This window comes from Adiantum capillus-veneris, chromosome 14 (genome assembly GCF_014529385.1).
Source record: "Adiantum capillus-veneris isolate H3 chromosome 14, ASM1452938v2, whole genome shotgun sequence".
Lineage (NCBI taxonomy): Eukaryota > Viridiplantae > Streptophyta > Polypodiopsida > Polypodiales > Pteridaceae > Adiantum > Adiantum capillus-veneris.
In genome coordinates, this window is record NC_140944.1 from 110,295,065 (window position 1) to 110,309,981 (window position 14,917).

Genomic DNA, 14,917 nt, shown 5'->3' on the forward strand with positions numbered 1-14,917 from the left:
GGGAGTAATGTCAGGACAATGGTAGAACCAGTCACGGCCAAGGGCCACGACGGACATGCAGTCAAGGGGGTCCATATATTTAGAAGGCCAATGGCCTATATAGGGCATGGCTGGGTGGTGATGAGCATGTTCCAGTCCCCATGCCCTTTCACGCAAGGCTTCCATTTTCTCTTGACCCATCCTTCTGAGCCTTTCTTGTAGTGGCTTAGCACCTTCTTTCAGCTCTATATACATCTCTTCTCCTTTGAACCCTCTAATCTCTTCATATGAAGTATTGAACAAATCAAGAAAACTAGCCAGCATGTGCAAATATATCTCCTTCTCCATAGCTGAGAGGTATCCATTGATCATTTGTGTCATCAATTCCTGATTCTTTGAAAATTCAACCTTGGTTTGCATCAGTCCTTCAATCACTTCATAAGGCCCTTCAATTTCATCTTCAATCTCATCTGGAAATGCAACTAAACCAGACTCATGGAATTCTTTGTCCATAAGAAGAGATGCAACATCAACATCCTCATCACTAGTCGTAGTACTATCACTCCCTCGTCAGTCATCACTGTGGAATAGTCTTCATCACTAGACTCATTCTCATCTTCATAAAGTTCCTCCAATCGTTTCCTTGTGTCCATATTATATAGCTTCTTGGCACATGTCTTTCCATAGAGGCTAATCGTACCACGTCTCCAATCTTGAACAGCTCCCACTGCACGTAACCATGGTCTGCCCAAAATATTAGGATATGACTCCAACCCTGCTGGCATTACATGAAAATCAACTACCGCCTTTGCATCATATGCCTCCACTTCTAAGCTCTTTACAACACCCAAACATTTTACTTTCTGATGATTTGCCAATCTGATCCGAAAGCCTGACACCCCAGTCACTGTAAGACCCATCTTCTCAATGCATGAGTGTGTTATGACACATATTTGGGCTCCACCATCAACATAACCTTGTCCTAGATTTTTTCTTTTGTGCCACACATCTACTATTGGGCAAATGTCTGGTAGCTCATCCATCACCAACACCTTCACTGAATCTCTCTCTAGTTCTTTCTCCATTGTGTTAACCGTCCTCTTCCACTGTCGCTTTAGCTTAGGCACCATCTCTATAAGCTTCCCAAAAGTAACATCTACTTTCTTGCTTGTCGGATCCTCCTTCAAGTCATAGCTTAATTGCCCATCCCCTAGTGGAAAATATGAAACATGAAACTTGTGACGAGCCCTTCTTTTTCTCTTGGCCTTGACATCCTCGTCTTCATGGCTCTTTCCCTTCTTCTTACTAGGACCTGGGGCATTTCTTCCTTCCTTATCCTGCGTGGTCCTCTTCCCAATAGGCATCAGTAATGTATCCTCTAGCTTTGCTACCTTCTCCAAGGTGACCACACTTATCACTTTTGTCTTTCCCTTTTCCTCTTGGGTTAATCCAATGGTTCCTTCTTCTCCCTTAATTTCAATGCCATAATCATTTGACCTAGTTAGCATGTGCCTTGGAAATGGATACATATCTCCCCCCATCCTTGGTGGCTTATTACATTGCGGGATGATGTGGACCAACTCTCCACTATTATAGCACGTGGGCATCTGCCTCCAGACTCTACCATTGCTTTGTCCAACACCATTCCTGGGTCTTTCTTCACCTCCTGGCTGATTTGCAAACCTCCCCTGACCTCGATTATTTCCCACATTACCTAGCATGTTTAGACTGAGATTCTTCATTAAATCTACCACTTGCCTCATGTCTTGCCTTCACCCATCATCTTGCACTGCTGTAGTGACCACTGTTGGCATAACTTGAGGAGTAACAGAAACCATTGGTTCATGATGAACCCTTGGCATGCAACCTTACACAAAGAATCCATAGGCTGACACTCAGACCTCTTGGGCAAAGACTCTACTCCTAACTGGCTCATTCTTCTCAGCTTCCACTCTTTGTTCTTCACTACATCTACTACACCTTCATATATCCTAGGCTTTTTTAGCTCCACTCTCTAATGTATATTCTCTCAAAGACCATCCAAGAACCTGTCCTTCTTCATCATGTCAGGTGGAGGTACCTATGGTGCTAAGGCCTTGCACATCCGTTCCCATGCCATTGAAAACTTATGTATGTACGCATCTACTGGCTCACCTTCCTTGCACCGAACCCTGTACTTCTTGCCACACTTTGTCAGGATCTTCTGTCTTCACTAACTCCACTTCCAATCCATGCCTTAGATTGTCCTGGCTTAATCTCACAAGTGGATCAGCCACACGCAACTCCTCTTCAAATGCTTTGGACAAAACTCATGCATCACTCTTCAAACAAATCTGGAGAAGATGTAACATCTGTGCCAGATCATGAATCTGATTTCTAATGCAGGCAACCTCCATCTTCTCCAAACAGTCTTCCACATCTTCATCGCTTCTTCCATGAAATTCCGGATAAGAGAAAGCCATGGCTACCCCAAGTTTTAATGCTTTGAGAACCCCTTATAACACAGGTGCAAGAACCCAAACTTTTTACTGACTCAATCCCCAGAAACTTCAATGGAGCTCATCTTTAGATAAGGACAAACACATGCACATCAAATGGGTTTTCATAGTTAATCATCTATATTACAACAGGCAAAGGGGATTTTAGTATCTCTCTTAATCTTCTTGCCCCAAACATAAAGACTATGCGCTCCTGGAAAAAAATCTTCCTGGAAAAATGAACATTTATTTGGATTCTTTGTATTAAACGAAAAGAAGTGCTTTGAGGTCCGTCGTGATTATCCATTAAAGGCCAACCATGTCGTCCCAAGAAAGCACACTTGACTAATTACCCTCTGATTTTGCCAGAATTTCAGCACCATAATAGCATAAATGGCTCAAAAGACCAAAAAACCAGCCATCATAACTTGGAATTTGGCAGAGTTTTCCCAGAAGTAGAGCAGTAAGAACCCAAAATATAGACTGTATATGTATGCATAACCTGTCAACAATGGAACCCGAGCATCGAGTAGGAATCACTAGTACATAGCATATGACGAGGTCACAAAAAGGGTGCTCTAGCTACCTGTATCACCAAAAGGATCTCACATTTGAAAATCCCTCAACTCAATAAAACCTCACCACGACCCTCTCACAAAGGCTTATGAAAATCTCATATAGTCAAGTCTTAGAAATGACTATCTTCTGAATTAAGTCTCAAAAATGGTTGGGACTGTCCAATAAAACCAAGTATGGCTCCACAAAGGTGTACAATGGCAGTATCCATAAGTAACATACAATACCAGATAATACGCTCAAACAGGCGCCAAATGATGCATACCCATGGCAATTGCAAGTGACTTCAACTTACGAGTATATCACTCTACTTCAACTACATGTACCTATGTGAATCACCTGTACCTGTACCTATAACCTGTAACATGTAACCTATAATCTGCAACCTGTAATCCCGAATCTCGAATCCCAAAGCTGAAGGTACTCGAAGAAGATCCTCCGTGGGGGCGCCAAAAGAATGTGAGCAGGATGGAAACACAACAACACCTCTATAATCACCCGACACACACTCTTAGGATGATACACACACACACACACACATACACACACACTATGGGCACCACTTGTCTTATACAACCCACCTAACCGAGACAGGGAACGCACCGATGGAGTGAGAGGAGAGAGACTATCCATTTGCCCACTCAAAACGGGGACACACACACACCCAAAAACTCAGCTCAAAAGAGGAATTTTCTGATGTTTAGATACAGTTGAGCTTGGTCCAATACCAATGGGTCAAATAGCTCACATAATATGGATGAAATATGCCAAATACAATCACAAATTTGAGCAGAGGCTTCGCTCATAGAAGAAATTTACACAGCCAAAAAAACAGAAAGCAAGTGAGGAATTTGGCAAAAATGGACAGCACCATTGCATTTGGAACGGCCCAAAACTCCAGTCTACAATATCAAAGTGCTCAAATCCGACCTCGGATGAGCAGTTTACGGCCAAAACAAGCTCCAAAAATAGCAAAAACTGAGTTGCAGTTGTTCTTCCTCTTCTCTCCACAATTTTTTGGTTCTTTTGTCAGGTTTTGCAGTGTCCACACTTCACTTTATCCCTTGGGCACCTTTGGCCTTTTGATTGACCTCAAACGGACCCGGAACAGGCCAAAAAATGGCCACGCAGCGCGTTTTTGTTACCCTTCTACATCCATCCCCACACTTGGCACTCAACTTTTTCCAATAATGCATCCCGCAATCACGTGAAGTGGTCCTCAAATACAATTCTCATGATGACCTATTCATCACAAGAAAACACCACCGTTGTGTCCTCGCTTACCACGTGCAAGTATTGACCCCATTCGACCTCATGACACCACTGGATGCCATCTGGCGCACCTACTTATCTCATGGCGTTGACCCGCTGATATCTTCCTTGAGAATTTTTACACTCTACCAACTCCTCATTATTGTAGAAAAAAGACACTGATAGTGGTGACGATGAAAATCGATGTACTATGTACACGATGTCCTACCTGTACACATTTGGGCCCCACATAAACACCTGGCTCTGGAAAATGGGCAATCCTTTATTCAATGCACCATGCATGTGTCTGTACATATGCGCAATCACTTCTTCCAAAGGACTCCTAACAATGTCAGCAAAAAGAAGACGTTCAAGAATCTTAGCTTTTATGTCGCACCTAACAGTATAACTATGAGATGCAACATTGTCATTCCAATTATAACAGTTCATGGTGTTGTTAATAAATATCATGATTATTGCGCATGGGTTCTTGAAATAAGTCACAATACGTCAATATAAATATGTCCAAATGTTTTTGATCTTATAGTCTAAAAATGTGAAATTATATAAATACAAAATGTAAAAATTATATAAAGACGTCAATATAAACATGTCCAAATGTATTATACCTTATAGTCAAAAAATGTGAAATTATGTAAATACAAAATAAACATTAGATAAAGACGTCAAACTCCATTATACCTTATATTCTACATAGCAGCTTTTAGTTGTGAAATTTTAAATTCCGAGTGTACGCTAACTTACAAAAAATATATATCTATTATCTATAATCAGTGTGCAAGTGAGGACATGTTAGAAACTTGGCACAAATAACAAAAAAAACCACTACAAAAAAAAGGTCATCAATGACCAATCCCAAGGAAAGTCGGTGCGCTCACTCCCAGTGTAAAGCCAGTTACAGCTAAGGCTGCGTAATGCATACAGACTTTTCACTAAGGCATTGGCGTTACTATAAAGGCGTAAACTACAAACAGGGCATTTATATCTCCTGCTCATGGAAAAGTTTCATGGCGGCTTGCGCCTTTTTGTAGGGTTCAGTGAGCATGGCCTCCCACAGGACTGAGCGCTGCAGTAACCAATAATCCCGCAGGACTGACTGCATAGGAAGGAGGCCACAACGCAGAGCTGGGAACGACAAACCGCAACGTAGGTTTTGTGATCACTTTACGCAGGTTTTTGTTCCACCCTGCGCTGCATGTTGATTAGAAACTTGCACTGCCTGTTTGTTTAAACACTTGTGCTGCTTGCCTCAAGTTTCCTCACACACTGGTGTGTGATGGTTGTGAAAGAGCAGATAAAGGCCGTTTTCTTTGATTAACCCAATGCTTACTGTCAAATATCAATTTAAGCTGCCAATCACACATTTGTTGATGCTGCATGTTTTGTTTAACCACCATGCGGCCTACCTCAAGTTTCCTTGCACGCCGGCATGCGGTGGTTTTGCAAAAGAGCAGATAAAGGCCGATTTTTTAATTAACCCAATGCTTAGAGTCAAATATCAATTTAAGTTGGCAATCACGCTCATTGGTTGAGTGCAATCATTAAATCTGATTGTAATTGTGCAGGAACGGAGTCACTTCCTTTTTGCCTTTCTCCTCGCATGCCGGCATGCGGTGATTGCTATATCCCTTCACTCAAAGGTGTGGTGGTTTATATTTTCAAGTCAAAGGCGGCACCTTCTGCGCACATCTTTCAAAACACTTCGTGAGCTTGATTATATTTCTTTAAACAAGACTAAGATTATAAGCTCATGTCGGTGTGTAGAGGTAGAGAGAGAAAAGAAAATAGAGCTTGGAGTGCAACGGCATGCTTGGTATCAAAGGGTATCTTACCGGCCATGCCATTTTTGGCGAGACAATGGACTCAGGTGGTGACTCAAGATGCTTGCATGTACCCCCTTGGTATGCACACCTTGGCTCCATGGGAGGTAAACAATTGCCCATGGTGGATAGATATGGAGAAAGGGCATGTTCTAAGCCATGAGATAGAGCTACATAAGGCAATTTCAAAGCATGATGTGATGAAAGATGTTCCACCAGGAAGAGAAGAGGAGAGTCATGCAGGTATACTTTACTCTTCTACATAGTACTATATGTTAAATTGCATAGTATATTAACCTGAAGTGTTTTTATTAAGAGCCGCGCACTTCTCGCAAGGGAAAGGAGCCGTTTGTTGATATGATCATAGAGGAGGATGTGGAGCTAGATCCAAGTAAACAATTAATATATTTATTAATGCTTCGTACATGGCTCATTATACTTTGTCTAAATGCTTCAGCTACTCGTGGCACAATTGTGGCTAGAAAGAGTATCTCTTTCATCTATATTATGGAATCTCCTCCACATGCCTCATCTACTTCTATTGGCTCACAATGCATGGCCATATTTGGAGACTACATTTCCATAGCTGCAAACTTTAGAGAGGGTGTCTGCAATCCCGCATGGACTACTTTTCATGAGCACCTCATACGGTCACACTGAGAGAGTATTTAATACACTCGTGGAGGGAGAAGTGTTGCATGGGCTGCTAATTTTATTTTCTTGAATCTTCCCTTTGGTGGGTCCATTTGGGCTCCACTATTCTACCTCAATGGGACATTTGCACTGAGGATCATGTACGTGCCGGCTTTCAATTGGCATTCTCAACATTGGCAGATGATGGGTGGCTATTGATCATGGTATCTATGGCAGGTGTGTGTTTTTTATGTTTTCGCAATAAAATCATAATATTTGTTGATTGTCTTTGATAGTCACTTTTATCAATAGGAGAAGCCATTAATTGGGTGGAGAGATTTTGTCGTGCTTCTGAGATGGTTATTCATCGACGCATTGTAGTGCTCCATCATGGAGCATATGAATATATTGAGAGTCTTGGTGGTTGTCTTGAGGTGATACATTTGTTTCCACGTCAATATCTATTTATTTTCTTGTGTTTCTTTCTCTCATACAATCACTTGTTGTGCAGTGTCATTGCTCTCTCTTCTTTATGGTTCACAATGTAGGTATGCATCCACCTTGATTCATAGCAGAGAGCACTACCTTGTTTTCTCGCATTGGTAAGCAGTCTTTGGATTCTTTCATGATGCATCACCTTCCAGAGCTCTCACAGGCTAGATCACCTTTGGGAGAATCTTTGTGGGATGGAGTACAACGGAGCCATTCCTTCATTGCATGTTTTGTGGAGACACTTTGTCGACGTGGGGGCACTTGTTCAGTTGTGGAACAACTCCTGTTCTTGTAGCTTGCATGAAAATCAGAACGGGCATGCGGTGATAGACATTAATGAGCCACTCATTTCAGGATATGTGCTACCATTGCTCCGTCCTAAAAAATGTAGGGAGGAGATCTCCACATCTCTACATATTGATGATCAGGGTGACATGCCTTCACATGTCAACCCCTATGAAGACTAGTGAGCTACACCTCTTACTATGACATTGACATTGCTCTCTTTTTTTTTTAACACCGATTTTGTGCTAGTGCTAGTATTTATAAATTGAAGGCATTGCTTTGATGTTTCATTTTTTGTTTTGCTTTCAAGTTGAAAGATTGCTTGACATTTTGTTTTTGTTGCATGGAAGTGTACTTCCAGCCTATGGAGAGGGGATGGCTAGAACCATCGCGACGGATACACGTTATGATGCTTCTATCCATAAGAGATGTCGAGGGTGCAGTCTCTACATCGATGATGAGTGTGACTCATCATAAGGACTATGCAATCACATTGAATATATAAAAAAAAATCCACATTTATGTCTTGCTATGTATACATGGATCGTGCCATGTTTTGATATCCACTTTTCTAAGTGGATATGCAAGTTTTGGGTTTTGTGTACATTATGGATGGTTTCGATTAAGATTTGAAATCCTCAAGTGAGGTGCCCTGAAGGGTTATGGTTTTTTTTATAGATATTTCTCCATGTACGAAGGAAAATCTGTCCAATTTTTTTCAAAGCTAGTATGTATTTTCTAGTTCTAATGTGGTTAAGATGTGACTTCCATAATTATTGTATTTTTGGAGATATTGCTCTATGTACATTGGAAACACTTGCACCTCTGCATCGCCCTCTCCTCTCCTGCTCAATTTGCAACTCTGTGCATAAGCCATCTTTATCGCCGCCATCACGAGGAAGATAAGAATCAACTCTACTCCTCCCTCCTCTTGCGTCTTTCTTCTGCATGCATTGCAGCTCCATTTGACTTCTTGGCATGTTCCATCGTCTTGTACAGTGCCTCATCAACTGGAGAGTGCCTCATGTGCCATGGTAGATCAAAATTGGAATCTCTCTCTCTCTCTCTCTCTCTCTCTCTCTCTCTCTCTCTCTCTCGTACTAGGCTCTCCTCCTCACAAAATTTTATGAGTATGTGGACCATCAAAAATAATATGGGTTGATTTTATTCATTTCTTTATTTCAAATCAATGTGGGGGGCGTTTTTGTGAATTTCCTTGTCGCGTAATAATCTCCATATCTTCTTTCTCCTAGATCCTTGATGGATAGATAACACTCACATAATTTCCTTCTCTTCCTTTTTCTCTTCTATCTCGGTATGTTACCATGCAAGCATGTATAATTTTTTGGTGGTAAAAGTGACATTAGAATATTATATAGATGGTCAAATGGAACAAATTTGATTTGATGCCTATTGTCGAAGCCTCTTGCAAAACATTGTATGATGTACAAAGTGGAATTCTTCTAAGATTATACAAAGTATACTCCTAAGATCATATGATGCTCATATGGTATGTCTAACAATAGAAAAAGTTGAAGGATCTCTACTATATCCTTGAGGCACTGCAAGGAAGCTAAGGTTGCTCTTCCATTGGGGAGGTTGTAGTTGTGTGCCTGCAAAATCGAGCTTGCAACATAACCCCTATTTGTGTGTGTGACTCTATGTGTGTGTGCGCACACGTATTTGTGGGCATACAAAGGACCTTTACATTACCTTGGCTTCAAATATACTCGCTTGCCCTATGTAAGTGTGCATTTTTGTAGGTTATTCAACTCAAAGGGAATGTATATCCACATTCCTTCAAGCATCTATATGTGCAGTGGAAATTTATAGTTTAACTTAGCTACTAAGTATTTGCCTTCAAACATGTTGCCATATTTTGTGTCATTTATGTGCAAGTGCAACACCAGAAAAGAAGCTATGTTGACCTTTGGTGTATAAGCTACATAGGAAATTGATGACATTAATTCTCGATGCTCACCTATCAAGCGTTCAGGAGTGTACTCATAGCATTAACAACATGTTTGGTGAGTTTCCATCAATTTATAGTGATTTGTGTCTTGACTGTGTTGTAATGTAGATTGCTAAATTTAGAATGGTTATGCATTCATGGTCTATGAAGAACGTGACACTCTTATTCACAAAAATTATGTTTTGTAACTTGAAATCACCTTTTACTAGGCATGCCTCGTGATTTTTTCACTTGTTAATGTGGTTCTTTTGATGTGGCACATAAGCATACATAACACCACCAATGTAGATATTTGGTCGAGTTTTCCTTTGCTCAATAAGTTTTGCCCCGGTTATGGTAGGACTCTAAGAGCATGACTCCATATCTATGTATACGCATTGGGTCCCTAATTGCTCCAAAGCGTACTTTGCCCGAGTGCAGGCAAAATAATTACGCAAGGATGCTAACGACTTTCGATGCCAAGGATGGTGGCTTTATTTTTGAATTTCTTCCATCTTGCAGGATTTTCTACAATGTCAACTTGACAAGAAAATGTTTTTTTGGTGGAGAGAAGTTTGGTAGTTAAGATGACATGTGATATTTGCTCGAGTTTTCCTTTGCTCAATAAGTTTTGCTCCGATTATGGTAGGACTCTAAGATCATGACTCCATATCTATGTAAACGCATTGGGTCCCTAATTGCTCCAAAGCATACTTTGCCCGAGTGCAGGCAAAATAAGTACGCAAGGATGCTAACGACTTCCGATGCCAAGGATGGTGGATTTATTTTTGAATTTCTTCCATCTTGCAGGATTTTCTACAATGTCAACTTGACAAGAAAATGTTTCTTTGGTCGAGAGAAGTTTGGTAGTTAGATGACATGTGATAGCTAAGCTTCAGGAGCTATCTCTTGTAATATTAGGCAATCTCATGATTCTCAATAAGCTACACAGTTTGTCAAGGTCGGTTCTTTATAAAAGCTTGACAATGTTGATTCTCTTTTTATTTGATATTTGTGTGTCACTCAAAGCACTTGTTAACTAAGAGCACCCACTCTTCTCATCTTCTAGATGAACTTATGCGAAGTAAGGCTTTAGTTTAGGAAATTTGAACTAGAATATTTCAAAGCTTGAAATATTCTAGTAGCATATGAACTTGGGAAAACTTGGCAACACGTCTACCTTTGTCTTATTAGAGGTTGGTATGAACCAAGCCACGAGGGCATACAAGATACATCCAACATCACTAACTTTCTAAGCATACAGCCAGACTCAAGTGAAGACAATTGCTCTTAGAAGGGTGAGAAGGTTAGATAATTTCCATTTCTAGTTTTTTTTTTTGTCTCTTTCAATTTCATTTGATTAAGATTTCTTTCTTGTGCAAAGAAATGTGCTTTGACAGACTTAATACAAAGCAAGGCTTCTATTTCGTGCCAAAGTACTATCCATTGACTTAGGATCAAGAATAATGGAACAGATGTTTGGCAATAAGAGGATATAAGCTCACAATTATGGTTTTCAATGACCGACTGTGATGTATCCATGCCAGTACACATCATGCAAGGCACATATGGAATCTGCTCACATTGTGGAGACCTTCATTGAAGCCAAGAGTTTATCACGCTATTTTTTTGATATACATGCATGGCATGCCAGTATTGTGGAATCACTCCACTAAAGCACAATTTACACTTTTGCTCTAACATCAGCTATTCTATCAAGGAAGAATTTAGGCTGGTATATCTGCTTGTGATCATTATATATCTCTTTAGTGGTGGGCCCTTTAGATCATTGGTTCTATGCACAAGGTTGAGCCAATATAAATGACGCTTTCTGTGGTAAAAAGTAGGCATGGCGTAACTATCAAAAGCAGCTAATTCATGAGGTGACATGAATAAACTAAGAAAGCCTCAAAGAAGGTAACCTCTTGTTTGAACACCCAAGAAAATTTAGTATGCCTACCATTCTTTGGAGTGTTAGACATCTTTTTCTTTTGTTCATAGTGAAAGTAGATTATTTCAAGATCCATTTGTGAATAAGATTCCAACTTGAAAATATCTATTGCTTAGTACTTTCAAGGGCATGACTCAGCTAATACACAATCACTCCACATGTATTGAGGATCATAGTTTGATCTCATCACAATTATACTTTCAATGAAAGAAGTCCACAATCTACCAAGGGATAGTGGACAAGTTCAACTTTCCAAGCTGATTCCAATCACTCTTAGATGCGGTAGACTGTGTTGAGTCACCGTCGGCTGCTAGTCTAAGAAGTGCTTATATAGAAGGGGTTTGATATTTCAAATTTTAACCCAGGGTTACCAATACATAACTTGATTTTCACTAATCTTTCAATTAGGGTTACTAGGCCTTTTTAGGTGGGAGATTTGGTCGTGTATATTTGACTATTGGTCGTGTATATTTGACTATGGATAAGTGACCACTATGTTCAACCTCCAAGTATGCATCTAATTTGGTTTTATTTCATTTTTGAATATGCTTTCATTGATCTTTCCAAGTAGGATCATCCACTTTTCTCTTTAGAGACATGACAAGGTCATGAAGAGGTAAAGAATCTTGGGATGTAGTGTCTTAGATACATTTATGCAGTTAAGGATCTACATGGTGGAGTTTTGTTACCTCCACACATAAGTACATCCCGTACTTGTAGGATGTTCTTTTTTTGGACATCCTTATTTGGGACATATTCCACATGAGGAGAATATGAGTCTTTGGGACTGACACTGGCGCCTCTTTCCTAATGATGTGTCTTGACAGACTCCCTAGGTGCTAGTCACATCCGTTTATTAGATCATTTTGAGCACATAGTATTAGGAGCCATTTCAGTGGCCATAAATTATCGGGTACTCCGTATAGACTTACCAAGGTTACAAGTACTATAAACAACGTTGATGGATGGTTGTTTACAGATATAGCATGACTATGTTTAATTAATGAACTAGCTCATTTGGTACCAAGATATGATGGATTTTTACATTCTATTATGGTCCAAATATGTTAGCACGATTTTCATGTGGAAAGTTTTTAGGTCTTTTCCCATGATCCGTGAGCATAACATTAGCCATATGCATTGGAAAGTACAGCTATATGTAGGTTGGATATTCTTTTGCTAATACATGCACATTAGGTATTATGGGCCCTAGTGTTTAGCAAGGGCTGATTTGGAGCGGCATGCACATTCATGACATTTAAAAGATTCTAAAGCATTTCGCACTCTATGTGCGCTATCTCTATGAGATTAATTGTAAATCTATCAATCGCCAATAGAGGTCATGGCTTGGTTCTGGTGCTTGTAGATCAACTCACTACGGTTAACCAAGATGGTTTTTCCTAAAAACTATTGATTAATCAAGGAATTATGATTTGTGTTTTTCAGTCATTTTGGAGGACTGTCTGTAATCGATGGGGAAACACACCTTAGTACTGTCACTTATCCAAAGAGGATAGGCAGTTGACAAGTGTTAATTTTGTGCTAAAGGATATGCTAAGTGCATACATTAGCACAAAGAAACTCAATTAGAAAGATTATCTCTCTACTTGGAGTTTTCTTACCATGAGACAAAGTAGGTTGCAACTAAGTTTAGCCTCTTCTTGTTTAAACCGGGTTCTCAACCTTGAACACTGATTATGGTGGGGTGGTTTTTACTGATGAAGAATGATATTAGTTCAAGGACTTATACTTTGTTGATGAGTTCCGTCATCCAGTTACTTTCATGGAAAGTGAAAAGAGGTATTCTTTTTAAATACATCTAACTTGTGATAACTTGTTTAGCATACTCAAGTGAGTTCTAAATGGAGTTCACAAGCTATGTTGAAGCATATGGGTTGGTTACACATGATGGTTGCAAAGGGGCAAAAATATGGAAAATGAAGATGCTCTTCTTGATTTTATTGAACTTCCTCCTGAACCATGTTCCAATCAAAATAGAAAACTGGATCCATGAAGGATGCCAAGGTAGAAAACAATAGTGTTCTTATGAAGATATCAACACTTCTGCTTTCAAGGATGCAAACACTTCTCCAAGTTGGGAGTAATGTCATTCCTAAGGTAATATCGGACAGGCCAAGGGCCAGGACGGACATGGGTCAAGGTGTGCTATATTTGGACGTACGGCTACAAGCGTAAATATAGCAAGGTTGGGTGGATATTTTCATGGTTCAGTCTCTTTTGTCTCACACTAATAGTGATTGTTTTGTGTTAAAAAGAATATAGCTAGTGTTTTGAGTGGTGTTATTTTTCTAATTGATGTGATTAACTTTTGATTACACTTACTTATTGATTTGTGTTTTGACACCCTTAACTTTGGATCATTTTTTGAGGGTTTTTTGCTCAAATTTTGAAAAATAAAAAAAGTGCAATCAAGAAAAACTTGTTTGTTTGCTTGCACTCTTTGATTTGAGTCACAGTTCGTAGAAAATGAATTTTGTGAAGCATTTGTCATCATTTTTAATTTTTTAGCATGAATCTTTTCCACAAGATTTAGCGTTTTAAGATACATAGTGTGGCCACCAATCTTGACTCTCACGTATCTCTATTTTGAGGACTCTTTTTTTGTTACAAAACTCCTTATACATGCCCTTTTATGTGGCATGTGTCGTCCTCTTTGAGCGTTCTTCGAGTATCCTTTTTTGCTCATTTTGGTGAAGTATGACCACCATAAGTCTCTCTCATCCTCTGATGATGTCCCTCATCGCTTGCGGCCTTCATCATATATGGTGTGTAGATTTTGTGATCTTATCTTTTAGGTCTTCTCGCAATCAAATATGGACATGAGTGTTCTTGTCGATGGTTTTCCTTTTGGCCAATATTTTGTTCCTCCTTTTCAAAGCTAAGGGTTTCCTGGTTGGAAAGCAAAGATGTTATTAATTCTTGAAGGCAATGAACTCTTGAATGTTGCTCTTGGAAAGTATGTATGTCCATCTCAACTTGTTAATCTAGATCATAACAACGTTCTTTAACATTAAAGGACTTGTGGGAAATCCCTCTAGTCACCTAGGAAAGGATAGATGATGACACGGTCCAATAGCAAGAGGATGCAACCTCTCTAGCAAAGGATTGTAAAGCACTAAGAAAACTTGCAAATTGTACCGTTACTTTTATGGTTTTAGTTAACTATAATGTTCACTCAGAACTATAAAATTTCCCTGCTAGATTTTCAAAATTTTCTATCTCTATAAGTAGACTTGTTTTATTCATTTATTTAATTGTCTGTGTACAAGCATAATTTGCGTACTTTGTGTCCGGTTCCTTTTACTAAATGATTGTATGTTTAAGTTTTGTTGCACTACAGTGGATAGTAGATTAAAAAATCACCTATTCTCTAAGTCAAGTAGTAATATCTCTTTATACATTCTCTTGCCACACTTCATGATAATTAGCACTTTTCTCTATTGAACCTACGAAACATAAA

General features: G+C 39.5%; 1 protein-coding gene across 9 annotated transcripts; it reads left to right on the forward strand.

Moving 5' to 3' along the window:
* Window positions 1-5,236: 5,236 nt before the first annotated feature.
* LOC147442930 (uncharacterized) lies at window positions 5,237-8,402 on the forward strand. 9 transcript variants are annotated; one of them, XR_015190302.1, is made up of 5 exons: window positions 6,792-6,994; window positions 7,070-7,191; window positions 7,269-7,305; window positions 7,402-7,715; window positions 7,896-8,375. XR_015190302.1 is itself a non-coding variant. In XM_086529744.1 (4 exons), exons 3-4 carry the CDS (start codon window positions 6,142-6,144, stop codon window positions 8,009-8,011), a joined length of 342 nt encoding a protein of 113 aa, XP_086385870.1. In that variant the 5' UTR covers window positions 5,237-5,476; window positions 5,870-5,944; window positions 6,069-6,141; the 3' UTR covers window positions 8,012-8,402. The 9 variants fall into 9 exon arrangements, 7 of the variants coding, with proteins under 7 accessions (XP_086385870.1, XP_086385869.1, XP_086385871.1 ...); XM_086529744.1 differs by lacking the exons at window positions 6,792-6,994; window positions 7,070-7,191; window positions 7,269-7,305; window positions 7,402-7,715 and adding exons at window positions 5,237-5,476; window positions 5,870-5,944; window positions 6,069-6,367 and having other exon boundaries at window positions 7,896-8,402; XM_086529743.1 differs by lacking the exons at window positions 6,792-6,994; window positions 7,070-7,191; window positions 7,269-7,305; window positions 7,402-7,715 and adding exons at window positions 5,239-5,450; window positions 5,870-5,944; window positions 6,069-6,367 and having other exon boundaries at window positions 7,896-8,402.
* Window positions 8,403-14,917: the final 6,515 nt, after the last annotated feature.